Here is a 24,812-nt window from a genome sequence, read left to right on the forward strand (position 1 = left end):
AAAAAGAGAGAGGAAGAGAATTGTCACACTAGGCTACATTCCTGACTAGATGACCCAGGAATATGCATTTTGTTGAGAATGCTACTTTGAAGATCCTAAGGTCATTCAATACTTGTCTTTTGTCCACTGATAAGATTGTATTTTTCTTTACCTGGTTGAATCCTCTGGGTTTTTCTCAAAAATCTTTATTTAAAGTATTTAAATGACCTCCTAATACTGTACTGAAAATTAAAAATAAAAATAAACACATTCCATGTTGAAATCTTACTTGTATCTTCTTACCTTTTTGTCTCTGARGAGTTGAAGCATAAGGGATAATTAAGTTATGAAAAAGATAAAAATATTCCTTGGCTGGTACTGCCTACTGCTTTTCTATCAGATGTTTTTGGGGATTAAAGCTACTTTTTAAAGCTTTATTCTAGTAAAGATGTTTTCTTTACTTTCTAAGGTAAGTGRTCCTCCAAAATAACAAAATCAGTATTTTTTCACATCAGAATATTATCTTAAATCTCGGACTTCATTTCTCAGTATTTCTTAAAACAAGTATCTTTTTTCTTTTATTACTGGCTTTTCTAACATTCTTTGCTATCACATCCAATGTGTCTTTCATTTGCTATGATGTGTACTCTGCATCCTTTTAAGATGTGTCCGTGACTAGTGATACCAACTCTGCTGCTTYGAGAGTGTGTGCTGTGGGGGAAGCTTTATGTTTGGTAGTGCTTTTGTGRGGTTTTGTTTGTTTTCCCCTTAGAGTCTTAGGGAACCTTCTTGTCTTAAGGGCTAAATCAGAGTGGTAGTTTTTTAATTAAAAAAGATTCAATTAATTTGTACTTTACGTAAGAAATGTAATTTTGTTTGTTTCCTTATGGCTTTTATCTCCAACTATAACTTTACATCCATTTTAAAGTAACRTGATGTGTTTTAGTGTAAGATTAAGTACCAATTCAATTCCCTGKGAGATTTTCAAGTAAATAGTTTTATTATGTTTTATTGAAATACAAAAAGTTTACATCCAGCAAATATATTTGGTAATTAATAGTTGAGAGTGATAAATACAATCATGAACAATCATTATTAAAATACACATTTTAAAATTACTTATTTTTTTAATCTGGCTAATGATAACTAGTATAGATTGAAATACACTAAACACATACAAAAATACATTTGTAATGGAAAAAAATGGAATGCTAACAGCATTCTTAATGCATTCTTAGCTTACATGAGCAATAGTGAAAATCTAGCATTTGTAGGCAAGGATGACTTSCAGTGCCCTGCAAAAAGTATTTTTAAAGTAATTTTATTCTGAAGTGTTACTGTGTAAAACCACATCTTAGGTTTCTTYTTTATTTTTCTTTCCTAGTTAAATAAAGTAAGTAAAAATACTATTTCAGCTGTAGAAGCTCAGCCTTGTATTCTTGGTGCATTGCCTTCATTCGTACACAGTCACCGGTTCCGGTGCTTTTGCAGGCAAATCCGTGCAGTTGTTTGGAATTCGTAAACAGTTCTTTTGAGTGGACTTGAGAAAGTAAAGTTCAGTCTTTGCTGTGGTAACTGCACGGTGCGAAGTTRAGAATTGTCACTAAAATCAGCTGCTGTCCTGAATACACAAAAGTTTCACATCTGAATGAGGAGTTGTCATCCAGGATAGTCATGAACTTTGTAGAAGCTCAGTTTGAGCTGTAAGTACGACTTCTGGTGTGCACCAAGCAGCAACCCAGTGCCTGAATACAACACTGGTGCAGAATATAAACAGAGATACATACKCAAGAAAAAGAAGCTCAAGGTAAAATAATGCTCGTACTTGAACCAGGGTTGTGGATTCATAGTGCATAAATTAATAAGCCTACAAAATACTTAATGGCCACCCCTCGTCTGCTTAGATTTCTTCTACAAAAACTAATGGTAACCTCTCAAAATCATCTGTGTGTTTACAGAGTCTAAAGTGTAGGTGCTCGTGTGTGACTTTAATCTACTCGCTACCAGGAGGGTGCTTGTGAATTTAAATCTCATGCTCTGAAAAGATGAAATTCCACATATTGTGCCTTAGCAAAAAGTTTGCAGTCTTAGCATAACTTGATAATGTCACTGTCACCAGAAATTAAACARTTAAGTGTATATGTACATAGGTAAAAATTATGTGTTTATTAACAGAAAAACAGGAATCTGATATTCATATAAACCCTTAAAAAATTAGATACAACTTCTTTGTGATTTGCARTGTGAGTACTGCAAGGAGAGAATGAAGAAGTTCCCAAATGCTTTTAATGTGGCCTTTGGTCGATTACAGCTCCTGTTTCCATTCACCATTTGCATCAGTGTGTGTAAGAAAGGTTAATACAAAGGTATAGAAATGCACTGAAGTTCCATTGACATTTGTACCAGAATGATTGTGACATGCAATWTTAGAAAACATCACATCTCAGCAAAATCTGTTTCTAGCACTCAGCTTTTAAATAAAACAGTTAAGATGTGTAAGCACCAGAAGCTTAATGCATGCATCTTAACGGTGAGAACTTCCTACCAGGGATTTTAGACATAGTCAAATAGCTGCTCAACTTGGGCATTTGCATTCCTTCAGTAAAATATTTTTTCAATGTGCACTGATTTTAGAGCCAAAATATGATATCTTTAGGAATCCTTGATACTTTTTTTCATACTCATCCTGAAGTCCAGTCTTGAATAATGGAGACCTTCTTTCTTGAATACCTGTAAGAGAAAGTCTTGTAAGACATTTGAAAAACATTGTTGAATTTGAAAATGTAGCATTTATCTAATAGCTAATAGGCAAGGTCACACTGAAATCTGTTGAGATAATTGTAATTAATTCTAAAGAGAACTGAGCCTGGAGAAGAGAAGACTCCAGGGAGGCCTTACAGTATCTAAAGGGGGCTCAAGAAGGAAGGAGAAGGAGTGTGCAAGGGCATAGAATGATAGGATAAGAGAGAATAAGGCTTTAAACTGAAAGACATTTAAATGAGATGTAAGGAAGAAATTCTTAACTGTGAGGGTGGTGAGGCACTGGAGGAGATTGGCCAGAGCAGTTCTGGATGCCCCACCCCTGGATATGGTAAAAGTTCTTAGTTTTTGAATGACTAATTGGGTGAACCCCACCCAAACAAAACCCCTTCTGATAGCTAAKYWTTGCARTAATTTTCCATGCAGTGATTCTGTMACTAAACTGGAGACATTTTTTCATGTTTGGAAAGGATTTGAAGGTTATTTTAGATTCTACTGGAACTTTATGACTATTTTTTCATACATGCCCTTGTAAATACAGTTTTACGTACTGTAGGTATTAGATCCTAAAAAGCTGTCACTGCTGTCATTACATATTGCAAACCAGAATTTAAATACTGAATTTTTAATTTGGCCTATGAGCTCTAGATAGCCACATCCTCCTGAAAATTCAGTTCAAGTGCCATATTCTGTTGTAAAAATTTTAGCCCCAAAGGAGTTTTCTTGGTCGTGAAATCAAAGTGCTGCTCTTAGTCTCAGCTAATGAAGCTGTTGTACATTCATTTTCTTCCTCCACTGAGTTTTTTCAAATCATTAAAAATGTGCTGGATGTGAGGSTGATCTAAACATTCACTGTGAACTTAATTAACAGTAAAAAATAGCCACCTAATTTTTTAAACCCATTTCAATTTTGTGGTTGCCTGACTTCCCACTAAACTAACTTATGTAACTAGATTTTGAGAAGAGCTTTGTCAATGTAATTTTGACAGTTCAAATAGAGTCTAGAAGACACAGACCTAGTTTTCTTTCACAGATGTGCCATTTTATTACTTTAATAAAATATTTAATACTTTCCTATGTAGTAATTTTAAGTAGTTTAGCCAGTATGAAAGTTTATTGTTGTACAATTGCCCATGGGCAGATTTCTTTTAAGATGGATGTAAAATACTAATTGCAAACATCTGTGTTCATGCTTTTATGAGCAGGGAAGTGAGTTCATTTTTGAACTTTTCCAAARTGCTGCTCCCTGCTGCTTTGTCCATCTCTATCTTTGCCTTCCAGTCCCCCACTTTCAGCTCAGCCTTTAACTGTGGCCACAGTACTTGAAGAGACCACACGTGGGTATGATGAACATCAGTGAAAACAAATCTTTCTATCTGGTTTCATTGCTTGTTCCTTTATTCACATGACAATAAATGTGTGATGAACCAAAGATTCACATGGTTGGTATCCTGTCTTCCATAATGCCCAGCTAGTGCCAAGGGCAGTCCTGTACAGATGTTGTCCAAATTAACAGTGGGTGCTAACAGCTATAGCAAAACCTGTTGGCTCCWAACCAGGGCTGTAATTCAGAAAAATTAAAATGGCAAACTAATTTTTTTTAAACTAGCAAGAGGGCGTACTCAGATACATCAGAAACAATCTGCCAATTTTAGAGGAGTTTTTGACTCAGCTTTTCTCCTTTTTGTGTTTTTTTTCCCCCACAAAGCTACAAGGGGTTTCAAGTTACAAAAGATGAAATAACRCTTCAGACATGAGCAGTATTCTGCTCAAATTAGAATTCATACTTATTCAGACTCTATTGTAGCTTGAATTATATAGTTTACGAGACTCAACTTATTTTGAAGTGATCTAGTACTGTAATTAAACCTCCCCTTTGGTTTACATTTTGTGTTAATTTGTCATTTTAGGTATTCTTCCTTCATGTTCCAGTGACTGCCACATTAGCAYATGGTTATACAGAATAGAACTTCATTGCACAAAAACATTTAGGAAGAAATTGTTGTCATATCAACAGCATCCAAAAGCATCCAAAAAAACTGAGCTTTTCTTTGTATGAAATTACTGCCAAGAGGCTCCCTGGTAATACTGACAAATGGGACACAACAGATTTTCATAGCTTTTGAAAATAGTCACAAACCTTGGTTTTGTCTGGCTGATGCTGGAAATGAAGAATAACGGAGACTAACTTGTCATTCTTGGTTTTGTAAACTCATCTGGTGACCTACAAGAGTAAAAGAAACAAATCTCAAACCATGAACTATTTCACTAAATGACAAAAAGCACTCAGATACGATAGATTGCCAGAGCCATGCAAGAGGGGTGTAAGAAGAGCAGTTCTACTGTCCTGTTAAGAAACCTACACTGCAGTAAATGTGGAAAGAAATGAATGCATTAGTATTTTCAGTTCTGAAATTGCCAAGCAAGAGAGTAGATTCAAGTTTGATTTAGTTGTGGAGTTAATACATGAAGGTGAACCTGTTAATTCAGGTGGGGCTGTTTGTTGAGGGATAAGAAAAGGATTTCTATGCAGTTTACCTCCAGGCTGAATTGTGTGTTCAAGTTCATGTAATGCTTCATGATCAAGGATCTCTGAGGAACTGAGACAAGCACTTACACTGCAAGCCGTGTGACAAAAGCTAGAGAGGGGCTCATCGTGTTCAAAAGCAGGATTAATCCTTACAGCATTTTCTGAATTGCAGCTGCTGAGAGTAGGACTTCTACAATGCAGAACATTTTTTTTTAGGTTAAGATTTTAAATTGCAGAAGAAACAAAAGGAATATTTTGAAATGTGAAGGAAAAGATTGTGAGCAGCTTACTGCAAATTAGTGTTTCTTTTGCATTTTCTTCTTATCTTAATAATTAAAATGATGAAAAGAAAGCCAAGGCTTCCTAAACCAAGAATGAGGTGTTTAAAAATGAAGGGTTGTGTGGGTTCTGGACCAAATTTTGCACAACGCTGTCCTTGGTAAAGCTGGTGTCTACGTACAGGACATCTAAAATAAGGAAAGGAAAAAAAAAATGTACAGAACTTCAAGGCAAAGAATACTGAGTATATTAAACGAAAACAGAAATCAAATCTGCAATTTAATATGAGCACATTATTTCCACTACAAGTAATTGTTATGTGTCTGCATGAAAATAATGTGATTGATGATAGGGAAAGATAATATTTTTACATCCATRAGAGTGAGTTTTAAATGAAGAGACACTGATATCTTCCTTGCCAACAAATTTTAGGAAAATKATGCATTTTAAATATCTCTGACAAATTTCTAAAGCCACAGGTAACATTTGTGTTTTAGAACCTTTGAAGTTCAGGTGTGTTCACTGGTAATGTCTGAATACATCTTTAAAGCCTGTATTCTGTTTACTGGTGATTTCACTATGGGTAGCAAGGTCTGAAATAAGAGTTCTACTACAAATAGCAGGACACTACTCCTCTTTTTAAGACAAGGGGAAAGTGAATTTACATAGAACACAAGTGCTGATAGTAGGCCCTACTTTTCTCACTGTCTGTACAAGTTTGCACAAGCTGTCAGTCTGATACTGGTGGGAATTTGTAACTTGCTATAATTCACAAAAAATATCATTTATTGTTTAAAATCTTTTATAACTCACATGGTGGTTTGGTTTTCCCTGTGCATCAAGTCATTACTTTTCTGAATGGGAAAAGTGTTATTTTCTGTAGTGCATCAGTCTTGGAGGAGTAGGTTGGACCCCTTGCTACCACAATAAAGTTTTGAAGAGGACCTTTCTAGCTCACAGGGAGATTTCTAGTACAAAATGCAGCAGCTGCACTACTGTGACTCTGCAAGTCAGGATTTTGGCAGTAACTGTGGTGAATTCGATATAATTTTCTATTATTTCTATGATGCCTATTGAAGAAAATTGAYTTTAGCAGTTAGGCTGTTACAGTAAATTATCATATGAATTTTTTCAGTGACATTAATCCTAAGGTAAAAGATGTACCATTAATCTAGTCAAAGTATTAAGAGAGAATTAACAAATGCAAGAATTGGAACTTGATTCTTGCTTATGTATCTGTGTGGTCTGCTTCTGTGTGCCAGTCTAGTGCACAGTTTCACATAAAGCTCTGAATTGTCTGGGCTTACAATGAGACGAAACTTGATACTTTTTAAAAGAGTGTTAATGTGTTCAAACACTGTCTGGTTCTCAATATTGACTTTAGATAATTCCATTAAAAAATCCTCATAGAATATATTTGCAGTGAKGAAGAGCTGCTAATCTTCAAGTCTTTCCCAGAAAGCCCTGAAAGCAACCTCGGCCTTCCTGTGCTTTATTGGAATCACATAGTCTTCATAGCTGTGTCTATATGAAAAAAGATTTCCTTTTTAATACATCTTAMAAAAACTAATTTCTTAACATGCTGCCATGTAATTAATAGCAAAACTGTGAACGGATTTAATTTTTTCCAAAAGGTATTTGGAAATCTGAAAAGAATGCATGCCTTTGGTGTGTCTCTGCAAATAATACTCAATTTCTAATAAATTTCTAAAATACCTTTGAAATAAAACTAGATCATGATGTTCTGTGTATAGTAACAGGCAGAAATGGGTTTATCTACGGTGAGACTATTTATGCTTTAGAAGGGTATTTGCAGGGTGACTTGCAGCATCTGAGCGTCAAGGTTTTGGCTTATTAGCATAGTTTATGCTGTTGGAAAGTAGAAACTCAGTTCTTCTTCTTCATGCAATTTACATTATTACAATAACAATGGGGTTGTTAACGCATTCCCTCTGTCCCCATGTCTTTACCTGCAGACAGCTCCTCTCCCTGGCACCAGGTGACATTTGCCACCATTGACACACAGATGGGGCTCCAGCTCGCACAGGCTCCGGCAGGGCAGTCCGTCCTGGCTGGCATAGCCCGGCTTGCAAAGGCAGTCCGCCTCTTTGGTCCACTCGTTCATCACGCATTCGGAAAACTTGTCACATGCCATGAATTTGCAGGGGTCTGCCCGATCAGCTGTAAGGGATGGGGAAATGGTGAACTGAAGCATTACCACAAAAGGGCTTGGCAGGGTTAGTGGCAGCCAGAGAAAACAGCTCCCACTTACTTGGGCACGCTAATAGGAGGGTGTCTCCCGCACTAAAGGACACACAGCCTTCTTCCWGTACATGACACAGCAAACATGCAAGTTTATGTTTACTTCTGCACTTGTTACCCCATCACTGTCAAGCAGTGATTTTATTTTCATCTCATTGACAAGGGTTTTCACATTTGGATATTTTTATGCTCTTTTTGCTGTAAGTGTTAGCATCRTACTCATGGATCCTGTGCTACAGTCTTATGTGTGAGGAATACTTTCAACTATAATGATCCTAAACACAGAATTTAGGACATGACAGAGGGATGGAATTAGACTATTGAATATTGCTCAATACTAACACCTGCAATACAGAAATACTGTTGTGGTCCAAAGAAAATATGTGCTTACAGGTTTTGTAGTGTTGTGGTTTTWGTTATTGTTGTTGTTGTGGATTTTTGTTTGTTTGTTTATTTTGGGATCTATTAACATTGGGAAGGCTTGCTTGGGGGTTTTGTTTCATTTTGTTAAATATTAGTAAGGGATACCCCTGGGAGATTAAGGGAAAAGGACCCTGTTGATGTTCATGGGAAGGCCCAAATCAGAGACAGCTGTTACACAATTCTGCTTCTCCTTTCCAATTCTCTGCTTCTTACTAGAAATGGGAAAGAAAAAAAAAAAGACCCAGGAAGAGTGATTTTATCCCTGTGCTCGACCCAGCTGATGGGATGAGGAGGAGGAGGGCTGCCTCCACCAACCTTGCCTCATGGAGCCTGTTTCCTGTGTACTATGGGGCAAAAACCTTAATGTGCAAAAGATGAGAAGCAGAACAYGGGATAAAAATTCTGTTCTTGCCAGCAAACCATCTCAGTAAGATGTATGAATCCAGAAAAGAAAAAACTATGGTGGACAAAACTGAGAAAGAGAGCCAAGAAGGAAATGAGAGCAGATGGTATGAGCTGGGCTATGTGGCCCTTTATAATTAAGCAATTTAAAAGGAAAATTTATACTGGATGTTGCAGGTTGTATCTTTTACTGGGCTGAGGGTTTTCTTCTGCAGCCACTTCTTGCTCTGTATTATATGCTCAGTGATTCTAAATTCAATGAAAAATGAGGATTGCATTTRTTATAGGAGTACTGGAAATCTCAGACACTGGGATGTGCTTCAGTGGTGGGAATTAATCCATCAGAGCTGTTCACTTAGACCCCCCTCTATAATTCTATGGTTATTTTCTGTTTTGAATTTTTGTCTAGTGGGTTTTAGCATGCACAATTTCCCTTTGCTATATATACTGTGCATGTTGGTTTGATATATCCTTTGCTCCTGGACTCTGTGCACGTTAAACTCCAACAGAAAGTAGAGCTTGGCCTGAGCTTTTGGTGGGTTGAGCATCAGCTTGTGTGATAATGTTTCATCTTCCTTTACACATTCCTGCATACTGCTTTATGTTTTCTGTTTTCACTTCATTTAGCTTACAGAAATAAAGCATACTGGCATTTTTAGAAGTCCTTCTTTATGGTATTATTCACCAGGAAGTCAGCCCTTTGCAGCTGCTGACTCTTGATATAGGTATTTTGGACTGTCAGTTCCCATCCATGTTTCACTCTGGTAGTGCATCATTACCACTAGATGGCTCTCAATTTCACAATAAAGAGGAATTTGCTTACATTATCTTGATTTGCTACACAAGGTGGAGTTTGTTTGTTTTCTTAAATGAAAACACATCAGGCTTTGAAACACCTGTATGGGAATATACCGGCTTTATAAAGCAAATTTCTTCTATTTTGACTCTATGTTAATGCTTATAAACCTTGAAAGGCTTGTAAGCAGTAAAAACTTGCTGTAAAAAAGTTTTCTTGAACCATTCTTTATTTTTCTTCTTTCATTTCTGATGTTGAAATATCACATCAGTAAAGTTATCRGATGAAAAGCAAAGATTTAAAATTTTTTCTGTGTTTACATTTTGGGAACTTTCTCATTTTAATTTTTATCTAATGAAAATTTATTACTAAAGCAGGGAACGTATGGCAGCCCAAAATTCATTCTTTATATATTGAACTAACTTAATACTTTATTYGTCAAAACATCTGTTTATCATGGCAGCATTTGAAGGGTTGAATACTGCGATTTTGTTAACTTTCTTTACCAGAAACTACCTATGCTTTTAGTTGCCACAAAGACATGTGTAAAATGAAAACTGGTTAGAAACTGCCTGYATGAGTTGTAAATGGATTTTTGTTCTGGAATTGTCAGAAATCTGTACATAAAAAGACAGCTTACCCAAAACTTTTAAAGGCATCTACATACCTTTGCTATCTTTCTTCTCTGTGACAATAAAATTAAATTCAACCCTGAAATAATTACTAGAGCCTGAAAATAGATTGAGGCTTCAATTTTATAAAACCTGTAGTTTTTGAAAACACTAAGCTTTTGACATAACAGCAATGTCTATATGTCTAGATGTGTAGTTACTGACTTTCGACTGTTTAACAAAGACTACAAGCTTATTTGAAAGGGATTAAATCCAGAGGGATTCTAGAATTACARATCTGTGGAGTACTACATAAAATCATGCTCTGCTTAGTGAGTATCTGTGGAATTCAATTATTTCTAGAAATTGTCTCCTTTARTTTTGAATGCTGTATCCCTTTAAAAAAGATTTAATAGTTCTCTAAACCACGCTTTGCTTACAGCATCACAATAATCATCATTAATTACGTTTCCATACTCCTGTGCAAGATCTGCGTGTCACAGCTGCAAACTGCACATGACATTTCTTACACCTTTCTCTACCCAGCCCTTACTCTGTCACCGTGTTTGGCTCTGAAAAGCAGTTGCTGAACATGCACAGCCCAACAGCTCCACCCAGCTTTCCATTACAGAATGAAAATGCATCTGCAGATCATTTGCAGCATCTTTGTGTCTTATTGCTCCCTTTCACAGGGAGGCTATTGCCAACTTGGTTATTTCCAAGACAGTCATACTTCTGACGCTGTAACAGTTCTGAAAAAAGATTTTCTGCTTGGTTTTGTCTTCACACATACATTAGTAATGCAATCTTACCTGGCTCAATATCCAGGGAATAGCTGTCAATCTCCAAATTGAGGTGCTGGGCTGCAGCATCACAGAAGTCTTCCAAAACACAGTGTACAGCTTCTGTGATATTGTATGGCACTGTCCTGGCAAATTTCATTTTGCTGTTCACAATCACACTGCCATTCCTGAAGTTAAGAATTTCCAAGTGCTTAAAGCCTGTCAGGTTGGACTGAAGGTATGGAAGTAGCTGCAAAACAGAAATTTGCCTTTATTGTAACTTATTGTCAGTATCTACCTGCTGTTAATTGCTCTTATAGCCCATTTTCATTATCAAGCACACACATCACAGATTTATTTTCCTGAATTTAATACAGTTATTAAATGAATTAACTTTTYTGTTTAGCAGTATCTTTTTCTGGACTTCTGTGCCTTTCTTAATAATATATTGAGATGGATGGGCAGCAATTTCCCCTGTAATGAAATGCATAGCAGCTGGGGAGTTTATTCATCTGGAAGAGRAAAAAATTACCTCACTCAAGAACCAACTTTAATTATTTTCAAACATTCAATTCAGGCAGGTTAGGGCATAGTATAATAGGCATGTTACTGAGCTGACCTGTGCCCTATTGTACCCACAGAGAAAATCCATATCTAATCACAGCCTATGCTATGATATATTTTTAAAGGCCTATTTTTACATGCAGCAAGCAGACGCTTGATAGATACAATCAGCACTGCTCTACTGTTGACGTGGATCTAAGAAAAAGCMAAATAAATTACATGGCAGGCATATATCTGGGTTCTCTTGAGCAAGTAAAAACTTTCATCACCGACTTCAAAATCTCTGTCTTCGTCCTGCGCGAACATCCCATTCCAATGGATCCCTTAAAATACAACTTATCAGACTGAATTGCAGGAGGGTTCAGTACTGTTAAAATGCTGTGCACTTCAGTATATTCCTTAAAACTGCACCCAACTACCATGTTTGTCGTTCAAGTTGATTTTCACCCACCAATTGCATGAACTGCTGTTCCAGTGCTTTGTATTCCGAGGAGCTCCTGTTGAAGAGGTCGTCGGAGAAGTGCATGTTGGTSACCCTGAGGCTGAAGAACACCACGAGCTCTTTGCCTTTGGCCGCGGTTGTCATGGAGCTGGTGGTCACGTACTCGAGCCCCGGAGCCGGGGTGGTTCCTGCAGGCTCCGTGCTCAGCACTGGGATGTATCCACTGCCCTGCTCCACCTCGTCCAGCGCTGCYGTGCTCACGGTGCCGATGCGATCCAGCTCGGCAGCGATGTCCTGCACTCCCATCCCATCCGGAGCAATGGCCTCGGCGGCTGGAGCTGAGGAACTCGGTAACTCCAGGGACTGCTCGATGATCTCGGAGGGGCTGTAGGACGGGCTGGTGGCTGCAGGCAGCGGTGCTATGGATGGCAGCACATCTGGAATGACGGCTCCGGGCTCCACGTCGCTTGGACCGGTGAAGAAAGGSAACGTGTCGTAGGTGCTGGCTGTGGCAAAAATGTCATCACCRGATGATTCTGGTTCTTCCATGATCTTAACTGCTGCAGGAAAACAGAGTGAAATCAAGTGAGCCATGTTGAAAAGCAAGCACAAAAAAAACATTGAGTGTGGAAAAAAACCATTTATATGGTATTTCCACTGAAACAAGCTTTAACAGTATCTAAATGTCAAAATGTTAATTCTATCATCAAGGAAGGACTATTAGAATCAAATACCTCATACAAATGTTTGAGTGAAGGGATTGCTGCTGGTTCTGTGTTTAATAGTTATGCTTGGTGAGTATTTCCCKAGCCTCTAAAGCACATTCTTGTTCTGAGGGTACATAATTGCACTGTCAGTTTATATTGTCTGAAAGAGGAGATGGGAGCTTTGAGCTGTCTGCTTGGAACACTTGTGTGCTAGAGTCATTCTGTTCCTCTCTGCGAAAAGTTAAAGCTATTATTTGCCAGTAACCATAAAATRGGATTACAAAAAACAGTCCATCCCCTCCAGATGCAAACTGAGTCAATTTACCCAGAAAACAATAGCATCAATGAAAACAAATTCAAACCTTAAGAAGCCATCTACTGCACCTGAAGAAGAACTTTTATGACATCCCCATCAGGGTTTGACATGGATCTAGGATATCTGATAACTCTAGCTGAAATCCAAATCTAAAGTGTCAGGAATGCAACTCTTTGAACTTGTCTTGCAGCCACCTTGCCACAATGAGTTTACAATAAATGATGGCCTCCAACAACGGCCSTCTGCCCAAACTGGTGACTTTGTCCTTTTCCAGTGATAAACCATTCCTCATGTAGAACTTTTAGCAGCCTCCTGCAGGCAAAATAATTTATTGGCTGTTAGGAAAGAAATTCTTCTCCATCTGATGAACTCGTCCTTTCCCTACATGCAATTTCWTCCCAGTGGCCAATGAAAATATGAAAGGAGAGCAAACTTCTGCGTTGGGAATATCCTTGACTAATGGGGGTKGGAACTGTCCTAGCCTTGGCACAGGTGTTGTTAGCATGGATATTCTTTGTATCTCTTTCTCTTTCAGTTTCTAAATGAACACCTCAATATTTCATGAAAATCTTCAGGTGCTCCTCTCTTGCCATGTCCTCACGTTTCTTGTGTGATTAAGGATACGAACAGATTAGAAAAGCAAAGCCTGGTGATGTTCTCTGTTTACAAAGCTCTTGCTATTACTTGCTATGCTGATAAGGAGTGAGAGTCACTTATCAGTTAAGAGAACTCAGAACAGCTTTGCTGGCATTAGTGCTTGAGGCATTAATGCAGGATGATCTACTGACGGGATGAGCCTGMAGCTCCACAGACGTTTCCCTCAGCGTGAGAGCACACACTCCAGCATATGATTGTGATGGCATTTGTTAGGCAGAGTATATTTTAGAAACTACAGGAGAAAGATGGACTGAAATGGATTTGAAATTGCAGCAAATTTGAAGCAGATATATATATATAACAATATTTATATATGACATGCTTGGCATATAGCTGTGTGTATAGCTACAAATGGTCTATACATAGACTATAAAGGTCTTCTGGCATCCTCTTATTACAAGCAAAGTAACTTAGCAGGCCCTGAGGGCAYACTGAGATGATCTCTGAGCAGGTATCACCTGTTTTCATAAGCTGCCAGTTCTGGCAGTCACTGTCCCTCCAGCTGACAGAGACAGACAGCAGCTGACCCCACAGTTTGTGTGGGTTCCTGTCAGTGAATGTACACGGGCTCACATCACACGCTGCTGGGCACCTCCTATTTCACAGCACCATCCCAAACCCAGGGATAACCAACCTGTTCTTTGTCTAATGGATGTCAAGTTACTGCTGCAAGACTTGCCCTCAAAAGCGACGTGTTGAAATCAGCAATGAAATGATTTGCAGCTGGTTTTACCAACATTTTGTTCCGGCTACACGACTTCAATAAAATTCAATTCTGAGAAGCCAAGAACTATGTATGAAACAAAGAAGACCTAAACATTTCATAGAATCACAGAATGGTTTGCGTTGGAAGGGACCCTAAAAATTATCTAACCCAACCCGCCTGCCATGGGAGGGACATCTTCCACTAGAGCAGCTTGCTCATGGCTCCATCTGCCTGGCCTTGAACACTTCCAGGGATGGGGCAATCTCAGCTTCTCTGGGCAGCCTGTGCCAGTGCCTCACCACCCACACAGGAAAGGATATATTCCTAATAACTAACCTAAATCCACCCTTTTTCAGTGTAAAGCCATTCTCCCTTGTCCTGTTACTACAATCCTGTAAAAGATCTCTGTCCARCTTTCCTGTAGGCCCCATTTAGGTGCTGAAATGCTGCTGTAAGGTCTMCCTGGAGCTTTCTCTTCTGCAGGTCCAACAACCCCAGCTCTCTCCAGGTGAGTTGTGACAAGAGTGGAGTTCTGAAAAGAATTACCTCCCTTGACCTTCTGCTCACTGAGATGAGAAACAAAACCCCAACCCTTTGCATTTAAAATGTTRGGTTTATATATAACATCAATATATATTGATTTTCAGGCTAGATGTGAAGAGACAATGTTTTTTTTTATGATGAGAGTAGTGAAACATTGGAACATGTCACCCAGAGAGGAGGTGGATGCTGCATCCCTGRGAACATTTAAGGTCAGATTGGATGGCAACCAATCTAGTTGAAGATGTTCCTGTTCATTGTAAAGGGGTTGGACYAAGTGGCCTTTARAGGTCCCTTCCAATCCAAATTATTCTATGAATCTATGAACCTAGGTGCACAAGAAAATATATATAAAATTTTGCAACGGAAYACAAAATACACTTACATTGTTCATYATAAAGSAATTATTTGTAAAACTTCAYCAGTTTCCCTTGYAGATGAGATTTTTACATCAGAARRTAATTATTTTATGAAACCTCTAGAAGTATAAACTCTGATGAATTAGACACTCAATCTCAGCATAATTCAGCATAAAGTTTGGTCTACAGCACTATCATTCAGGTTTAGGGAAACCACAGAGGGAACAAAATAAGACTGAAAGCAAATGTATCCCCAGAATTACCACAACCTTCTTAACCAAGAAGGTTAAACAATACCATGGAATTAAAACCTGATGTCCACAGTAAAAAACACAGCTCAAACTCTCAGCCACCACTTATCCTCCCACAAAGTTGTTCACTGAACACCCCTGTTGTCTTTTTTGTACAATGTGGCTGGACAGTACTGTACTGAGAGTGTTATATCAAATATTACACACCTGTTGTCAGATGTGAGAACACTAAATTAAGAGACAATTTCCTGTGCCCATGTTATCTTAAATCTTTGTAAAAGGGGTTTTCCATGCAGGCATTTATACCCTGCTGAGGAATGAAATATATAGGCTTGACTTATCAGAAAAAAWTCAACTGCCATTTCAACAACATTATTTTTGGTATCTAATTAGTTGGTCCTCATATTTTTAAAATGAGGAAAACCCTTCTAATTGACCATGAATAAGGAGTAATTGTTTGGGAAAGGTCAAATTGCCATGAGACATTTTCCTATTGGGTTTGCATTAATGAGCAGACCCAGAATGTTGTACATTAAGAGGTCCTGGCATTTCCTTTCATTCATGAGCATAATAAGCACTGACAAATTTTCCAAGTCCACTGGTGGGTAGTCTGTACATGTTCTGTATATGAAATTTACAGTGTTACAATAACTATGTATATATTTGCATACTTGCTGGCTGAAGAAAGTAACCAAAGAAGGGAAAAATATGCAGTTGAGAGACTGGCTCATAATACAGAGTAAGAATCTCCTTGTGTGCAGCTCTGCTGATACCAATACCAGATGGATACAGAAATTCAAATGCATTCAAATTTACATATTTTGTTGGTGCCTGAAATGTCACCAAATCCCTGGATACAGCACTGCTGTGTACAGACAAAGTGCTGAATTTATGTTTGAGGCCTTTAATTTTTAACTAGGGCACAAGTAACATGAGGATTAAGAGAATTAAGAGAAGAGGATCATTAACTTAATGTGTCACAACTAGTGTGTCCTAACACATAATTACTGATTATTTTCATCTTTCAGATTGTAAATCCCATCCAAAAGAGCCAGAGTGGTGTAAGGCTGTCACTCTGTCTGTCTGACAAAGGTTCAATGTCCAAGGAAACCAACAGAACTCCTCTACTGACTCCAGCAAGCCTCAGTTCACTGGGAATGCACCCCATCACTCMTCCATCTCCAGCCCTAAAAATTCTTTTCTGTCTTAACCTTTTTCCTTTAGCATTCAAATGGAACTTTTTGAATAAGGTAAATTTTCATAGAACAGCCTGAGAGCTCTAGCTTCACTACCCACTCAACTACTGTGGTGTTCTGTGTAACTTAGAGAAGACTTAATTTTATTTTGAAAATTTTCATACCTTGCAGCTGTGCTTCATTATCAATGTTCTCAGCATGAAAGATGCAAATAAATTTCATTCTCACATGATGTCACAAGAAGAGCATTTTCTATCTTATGTAAAATACTGCTCAGTAATGGAAATATTCTCTCATTAGTGTCAGAACTGTTCACTTCTACCTGACACTCTGAAAACTTACAGGCTAAGGTAAAATTTGTGAAATCRAGACCCGAAAATCTAAACCAGTACAGAGTTCAGGCCATTGAGTAGCCAAAGCTTACTAATCCTCTCTATTACCAACCAATCTATCAAGGATGCTTCTTTAATTGGGCTCCACACTGGCATCAAGGCCAACCTTCTGCTCAGTGCCCACCAGACAGCCCTGTTTTACTSACTTTCCTGCTTAGATGAGTAATTTGTCCAGGGCAATGGACCATTTTTTTGATTTGGGATGTTTGCTCCCCAATGGAGTTGTGACATTGTCCTCATCTCATTGGGATCTTTGTCATTATTTCTTTTTTTGGATATCAGTAAATAATACTTCTACAATGACTGAAGAAATAAAAAGCAAAGAACTGTTCACTTGTTCCTCAAAGATGCATAAAGATTAAGAACAAACCATTAAGAACAAAGACAAGCTCTGACTACTTTTATTACTCTGCAACTCTTCCCTCATAGCAGCCAAGTCTGCCCGAGAGTGGCAGGATGATGCAGCTCACTGTCAGCCTGTCAGACAGCCTGACTGTCCATAAACCTTGGTCTTAATCAACTCACACAAAATTTCAGTACAGAGAAAGAATTCTCTTTAGCTTTTTGAMTGATCCCTCTGTCCTTGGAAAACTGAAGCTCCCCTAGACTTTATGGAAGTCAGTCAGTTGCAGGAGTCACATCTCCCTATAGCAATTTCGTATTTGGGCACTGTACATGTAAGAGCTCTCTGAAATATCTATTTCATGCAGGATTATGATTTCATTCTTTCTTCAATTATTTTGACATACATTGGCCATAGCATGGCTGAAAAATAGTAATTCAGCTTGCAATTTGCTGTTTTATTAAGGACGCCTGTCACTTCAATTACAAGTTTCTGAAAAAGCCTATTTCTGTAAAGATTTGAAATAATGCAATCAATACTTTTAATATTTTTTTAAAAATTCTCATGTTCATGTTACTAATTTAAGTACAACTGGTAGAAATACAATAGGTAAAATATTAATTGAGCAATCTTACTTTATAGACCTGTGTCACAGGCATATGCTAAGAAACCTGATGCTGAACCATAATAACCGTCTTTGGTGTTCTCATGTTTCAGCAGTTTTAGAGGATTAAGCATTTCAGAAACACAAAAGTAATTTAAACAACACAGGAATAGCTCGTTTTTAAAGCATACCCAGAATTCTGAAGAGAGTATAAGAATATTTTACRGAGAGGTGAGGTGTATAATCAGATACCTTGTATGGACAGGAGGTCGGTGGTAGGTTGTTTCCATAATGTGACAAGTCACTTKTATAATTTACAGAGCCTTTACCTCATCTGCTACTGAGATTGCCAGATAAAATGACATGCTACTGCTCAAGCACTCTAAAAGTCAGTTTTCTGAGTAAAAACCTTACTAGAAAATGGCACAATCAAGATTAAAATGCTCTTATGAAGTAARGGGATTTGTGAGTACATTTACAATGAAAACACATTGAAAAATGCCAGTGGTACTATGGCTATTACGTATTGCAAGCTATTTTGTATTGGAGTTCTGCCCTATTTGCTACCATAGTAATATCATTTATCTTAAATAAAATATATCATAAACAAGCCAGGTGCCATGCTCATCTTGGAGGTATGAACTTGATCGATAYATATATCAATTAATGAAACAGAGAAGCAACACCAACACTTATAAAAAGGAATAGAATTAAAGCTGGATTTAAAAACCTCTCTCCCTGAAGACAATAGCTTCAGGAGGATTTAACAGCTCTGATTCCCACTGTAGAATGCTCTCAATTATATTTTAAAAATTTCTTTCAGGAGTTTAAAATAAGGAGATCTATGTGAAAACAACCTGGGTCTTTACAAACACCTGGAAACACAAAGAAGCATCCATCTAAATATTGCAAACATTCCTGCATGACAATGTAACAATTTCAGAGCACTCCAAATTGAGAACTTGGAATACTCTTTTTGAGTTATTTTACTTTGGAATGTTTGGAAACAAAATCTGACAGGTTGTAATACTTAGCCTTAAAAAATTAAAGTACTCTCCAAGTTCCCGCCCATTTTCTCTATTATTCTCAACTGTGCAATAAGAAAAAATCAGAGAATTCTWTTTTTAGATGATGGCACCTTCGGACAGTTTTGTGGTATCAAAGTTTATTAGTTTACAAAATGGTAAAAACAAACAAACAAAAGAAGTCACATGACATAAATTCAAGTAATGTGTTGACCAAGGACCTAAAACAGAAAAGACAAACATGAAATTAGAAAGTTAAAATCAGTGATTCTCTTAAAATCTCGTCTTCAGATGAGCACTTTAAGCCTTGCCATGAAAAATGAAAACCCTTAAAAAAASAAAACCCATTTTAAAAAAAATGACAGTTTTAAAAGTGAATATTTGGGACTGYTCTCACATAAAATGTTTGGATTAAGGTAACTGAGTTTCATTTAACTTTACAAATTGTTGTTGAGTAGCAGTGATGATACGATACAAAGATGAAACTGTTACCTAAAGTGCTCATAGAATTTACAAGTATATTGGGAAACTAMAAATAGGAAATAAACCTAGTTAGCTGTTCATAAAATACTTTCTTCCCTCCACATGAAAGAACTAATGAGTATTAATGGCACKAACCTTCTCATACTAGTTTTGAAAGTACTTGTTAATAAGAGGGAAAAAAAACAACTGGACAGCAGGGGAAAAAAAATTACTATTTTTTGTAACTGCAGCTGATGCTGAGCCTATTCASTTCTCTTCCACCCTGCCATGTATCACCATCGAAATTCTCTGTCTTGATGCTTTCAGGCATGCATTCTCCTCAAGCCACACCACTTTTTTTAAAAATTCAAGCCTTGTAGTATCGTGTAGGCATATAGAGAGGTTCTTCAAGATTTATTCAGCATAATTTTGATATTTATTGTTTCACTTTGAAGTGTCAGTTCGTGCCTGATTCTGAAATGGCGAATAAGGCATAAGGATAAATAGGTATAGATATACCATAGGGATAAGAATGGAACTTTGGGCTTAATTATCTTAGTCAAACTTATCCAGGGCTTCAGCCACTGCTCTAGGGTACGTTTACATTTAGAAGAAAGGACTGAAATGTGTTTTTCCAAATTCATTCTTTTTGATCTCTAAAAAGATAAATTAAAACAATGGCAATTTTTATTGAAAGATAGACCTTAGAAATCCTCAGCTATGAAGATGCTGTTCATGAATAATACTTTTTGTTTTCTCAGTCAACCCCAGGCAGGCTTTTCAGTGCCAACAATTCCCTGCTCCAAATCAGCTTGAAAACTCATTATTCCAAATTGCATAGCAATAAAGATGATTATTAAAGGAAGGTTTGACCCTGTATAAAATTTTGACTGTAAAACTCTGTTATTGGCACCATTATTTTACAAGTATTGTATACAAGAATAATTTAATTTTAAAAAGTCTGCCAACTGGGAAATAGTGAAAGAGAAGACTAAACATGTAAATGCAGAAAAATGAAGAAGAAATGAAATCTTTTGCATCCAGTCTTGGTTTAATCATGTTCTTACTGAAGCATGTAATGATCTTAGCATTCTACAGAATAAAAGTGAAACTTCTGCCTCCTAATTCATACCTGCATATCATTACTTGAAATTGAGTTTAATCCTTTCCTCTACAGAACTTTATAGAAAGTTTAATTGAGAAAGAAATGCTAAAGACTTACTGGAAAAAAAATCATGTTATCTTCAACCAGAAGCCAGAAATTACTTGCACATTTCAATTAAAAAAAAAAAAAGTACATGACACCCCTGACAGGAGTTTAAGTTGCAAATTTTCATAAACACAAATCACATTAAATTTAGTATAAGCATTATTGAAAATATGTTTCCATKTAAGATTTTTATGTATTTTTGTTTGAATACTATAGCATTTTTCAAACTGACTAACMAGGAGCTTATATTGATATGAGCATCAGTGTTCCCTGTGTAAAGCRTCTCAAATGGCTGAGGAGATCACAGCTGGAAGGCCAAGCCCTCTCTGCAGACAGAGATTCAAAATTCCATTGAGATATGGAGCAGATGATGGAGCAGAGATGATTCAGAGCACCCAAGTTACAAGTTCTCTAAAACAGTCCAATGCAATTGGCACAAGTTTTTAGCTAATAAGGAACAGACTAACAAAATTTCCAGGCTGAGGTTAAATGCACTTTCTTATGCTGGAAGGATCCTGAATTCTCCAAAGAGAGGACAGTAATAATTTAGAAAGCAAAAATTTTAGTACTATTTGATCATAACACATTATTTCTCAAAACCAAGGATTTTTAATAAGTGAGGGAAATGCATTATTTAGGGCATGCTAGTCTCAAAAGTGCCACTTTGCCTGATATTTGTTTTAACTTGACTATATGGCATGTAAACTTCATTAGTTTCTTTCATTTATGACATGGCAAAGGTTGACCTTACACTCCCAGCACAGAAGTCTGTATTATTTGTTTTCAAATAGCTTTCTGATTATATTACTGCAAAGGTCAGGGGTTTTAAAYTAATTTTATTCAGGACATTAATATATTAAAATTATTTGTGATACTGGCTCTTCAAATTCTGAATTTTATATTCCCTTTTTATGAGACAATTAGAATTATTGCAGTAATTTCTAAAGACTGTAAACTGCCTCAAATAAGTTTTTAGCCCTTTAGTTCTAAAGAAAATTAATTTTCTAGAACAAAGTGGAATTAGACCACATGCAGCAACACATATATCCCTCCAGAGAGAGAGCTCCTTCCACTGTAACAAAGAGGAAGATTTATGAGGGGGTTGTAAGGGTGACTAAAAAGTGTGATTGAACAAGTGCTGGAGCACTGGGGTCTATCTTCCTGCCATTTTATTGGTGCAGAAGGAGGTGTTATATTTTTTTTTTTTTTGTTATAGAAGTGGCTCAGAAAATTTGCATCTGGATCAGCAATTTTTCCTAGCAGTAATACAAATTGTTTCCTGGACTTAACACAGTCATTTCAATGAGCCATTGGGATTACAATTTAGTTTAAAGAAAATTATCACTTGTTTTCTTGCATTTTTATTGTTTATTTGGGGGGGGGGGTGCTCATGAATAAGAAATAATATTTGAAGGAAGTAAAGCTTAATCTTACAGTAAAACTGAAGTGGTTGGATACTTTAATAATTTAAACAAGTCGTGTTAAATTGGAAAATAGATAGTGCTCACTTTCTCTCAAACTTTTTCACTTGGATTAGTCTTTTCATTTCAGCATTTTAAAGTATGTTTTGAAGATGTGATGTAGATTTTGTTCTGTTCAGATTGCTCCTACTGTTCCCAGCWCAGGGATGGCTGGGTAGAATGCTATCATTAAATTCTGATAACTTATGCTAATATGTTTAGGATTCTTCAGGGATACTCTGAGTAGGCAGTTCTGACTGATCAAAACTTTTCCTTCAATCCAGCATATCCTAACAGGGGCCTGCTGAAACTCTTCTGTTGAGCCTCATCTTCAATTCACAGACAACTTTCAGACTACTCAATATTGTATGTGGTGCTGGAGGAAATGACAGAGCTGACCTACCTGTTCCCTGCTCCAGACATCACACAGCCTCCACAAAACCCACTCTTTGCACACCTGAAGCAGCAAGAGACAAGTGGGAGGAGACAGAGAGAAGCTGATGGGGAAAAATGCAAGAAAATCCTGTCAGTTTATGATCAAAGAAAACATATGGAAAATGTAAAAATATACAAGGAAAAAGAAGAGTTCTTACCCTCTATATCCATCGATGYGAAAAAAGTGATGAGCATTCCTGGYRCAAARAATGGGCRAATKCCAGTCCTGGGATCACCTGGAGAGGCTCTTGATGGAAACAACGGGGTTTTCTTTTCTGTGACAATGCTGGTTATGTCAAATAGAAAATTGTGCTAAGCAAAGACAATGCTTAGGCAGCTGAGGATGAACCAGAAGCAGAAAGAATTCCCAAACATGCAGAAAATGTTGGGTTTTTTTTGGTAGAGATTACTTGGAAATAAAACTGAGTAAAGAGTGTGCCACCTAATTAACTGTTGGGCAGCAGGAAAATATTAAAGGGGAAAACTCACAGCAGGTTTGTGTGAATGTGAGAATAATTATGGCAATAATTAATGAGGATTTTTATCAGTTACACACACAGAGATGTGACCATCACGTATTCCTTATCAATTTTTTTTTTTTTTTTCACACAGAATAAGTCCTGCAATAAACCCTGCAGTCTCTTTCTCTCAGAGTCTTTCTTGAGAGCCTGAAGGTGATCCAGGCTGGTCAAACTGAGATGCAGTACAACTGAGCAGCTGAAGGATTTACTGCTTGCTTTATTTTGTTCTGCAATAACTTGTCCAGAAATAATGCCTCCTGCATGTTGGCCAGGATTTTTGGATAAACATTTACCTGGATTGTACAATTTCTTAGTAGCTACAATTAAAACAAATTCAAATTAAATTTCTTCTTACTGTTTAGGAAATCAAATGTTACTGTTTGTTTTACTGCTGAAATTGTCTTGGTTTTTAAAATAACAATCTGTCTAATACATTATATAAATTGCTTCCTTTTTGAATTGTCATACTGTTTCAGACAGCTACAGGATAACCAYAAAGAGAAGAGTTTTAACCATACAGAAGAAATATTAATAACTTTTAACTCCAGAAGGGTAAAAACATGAAGAAGAAAGAGGAAGGCTAGAGAAAAGTGATCAGATATAATCTCAGACATAGGGGGAAAAAGCTTTGGTGTTTTGGATTGGTTGTAAATGGAACATAGAGATAGACAAGATTTTAAAGATGATACAGCAAAGAAAAATAYTTTTGAGAAGTCAGATCTTGAAATGGCGATATCTGATGCAAGCATTTCAGAACGTTTCAATAGGAGCTCTGGAAATTTGTGCCAAGGTTTATCTTTCTTCTGTTGTGAAATCTCAGAACAGCAGCCTTACTTTGAGGAGTGCTTGGCAGCTTCCTGGTGGTTCTGGGCCAGTGCAGGGGGTGGAGTGGCCATCACCATGTGGCCATCACAGCTGTCTAACCCTCCCTGCTCTCTGCTGCCCACAGACAGCTCCACTGTGCACAATTGCACCATCACAGCACTGTCTGAAAAGAGCCTCAGCCCTGCTCCTGGCTCATCTCATCCCTCCCACTGCTGCCCACGCCTGACAAGCCCCATCTTGCACCTCTTGAAAGACTCTCGTGGACTCTTCACCCCTCACCTGGTTTTGCTCTCCTTTCTCTGGGTGTTGTAAGCAGAACTTTGTGTGTATTTATGTGTGTGAGGCTGAGTCTGATCAKCTTTTTGGGAGCTGTGAAAGAATTTTTTTTATTACTTGCTCGGTGACCTCAAGTAGGCACAATTAAAGGAGTTGGTGTAGGATGCAGRCATTCAGTATTCAGGAGGCTGTAATGATGCCCAGCCTGTAGCGCACACATGTGACAATCAATGCAATAAAGTCAATCTCTGAAACAGAGCTGATACCTAAAAAAACCTCAGACTATGTTATTTTCGGTAGCCAGTTCTTCCTTTCATGGTAAAGAACAGTGAATTTAATTTTCTAAACATATGATGAAGAAAATTTGCTCCCATCTTCTGGACAGCAGAATGGGGAAATGGCTGAAAACTAGGACAGTGGAATTTGAGACAACTGTTTAGACCCTAATCCTCTGTCCAGCCTCAGACACCACTGTCTGAATAGTTCTTGCCACTTCACACCAACAACAATTTAAAGACTAAAAAAAAAAAAAAAAATTACTAAGAAAAGCAGCTATGAAATGCAGCCAGGAACGAAGTGTGAAATATTCTGTACCAGGTAGATTCTGCTTGCCATATTAAAATTAATAGTGCTAACATTGCTGACTTTAATAAAATCTGAATTTCCAGATCGAATTCTATCACTTTCTGTGAAATAC

General features: G+C 37.4%; 1 protein-coding gene across 1 annotated transcript in view; it reads right to left on the reverse strand.

The window, feature by feature from the left end:
* Positions 1-4,883: 4,883 nt before the first annotated feature.
* The window catches only part of IMPG1 (interphotoreceptor matrix proteoglycan 1), a 50,079-nt gene continuing 30,150 nt past the window's right edge, over positions 4,884-24,812 (reverse strand). The window contains exons 13-18 of the mRNA XM_057368683.1: positions 11,840-12,390; positions 10,855-11,074; positions 7,519-7,729; positions 5,560-5,736; positions 5,278-5,459; positions 4,884-4,963 (exon numbers count right to left, since the gene is read on the reverse strand). Of these exons, the coding sequence (XP_057224666.1) occupies positions 4,932-4,963; positions 5,278-5,459; positions 5,560-5,736; positions 7,519-7,729; positions 10,855-11,074; positions 11,840-12,390 (1,373 nt within the window). The 3' untranslated portion in view covers positions 4,884-4,931. The remainder of the gene's footprint in view (positions 4,964-5,277; positions 5,460-5,559; positions 5,737-7,518; positions 7,730-10,854; positions 11,075-11,839; positions 12,391-24,812) is intronic.

Source organism: Malurus melanocephalus, unplaced genomic scaffold (assembly GCF_030028575.1).
Source record: "Malurus melanocephalus ecotype Western Australia unplaced genomic scaffold, MMel_1.1 scaffold_4, whole genome shotgun sequence".
Taxonomy (NCBI): Eukaryota; Metazoa; Chordata; class Aves; order Passeriformes; family Maluridae; genus Malurus; species Malurus melanocephalus.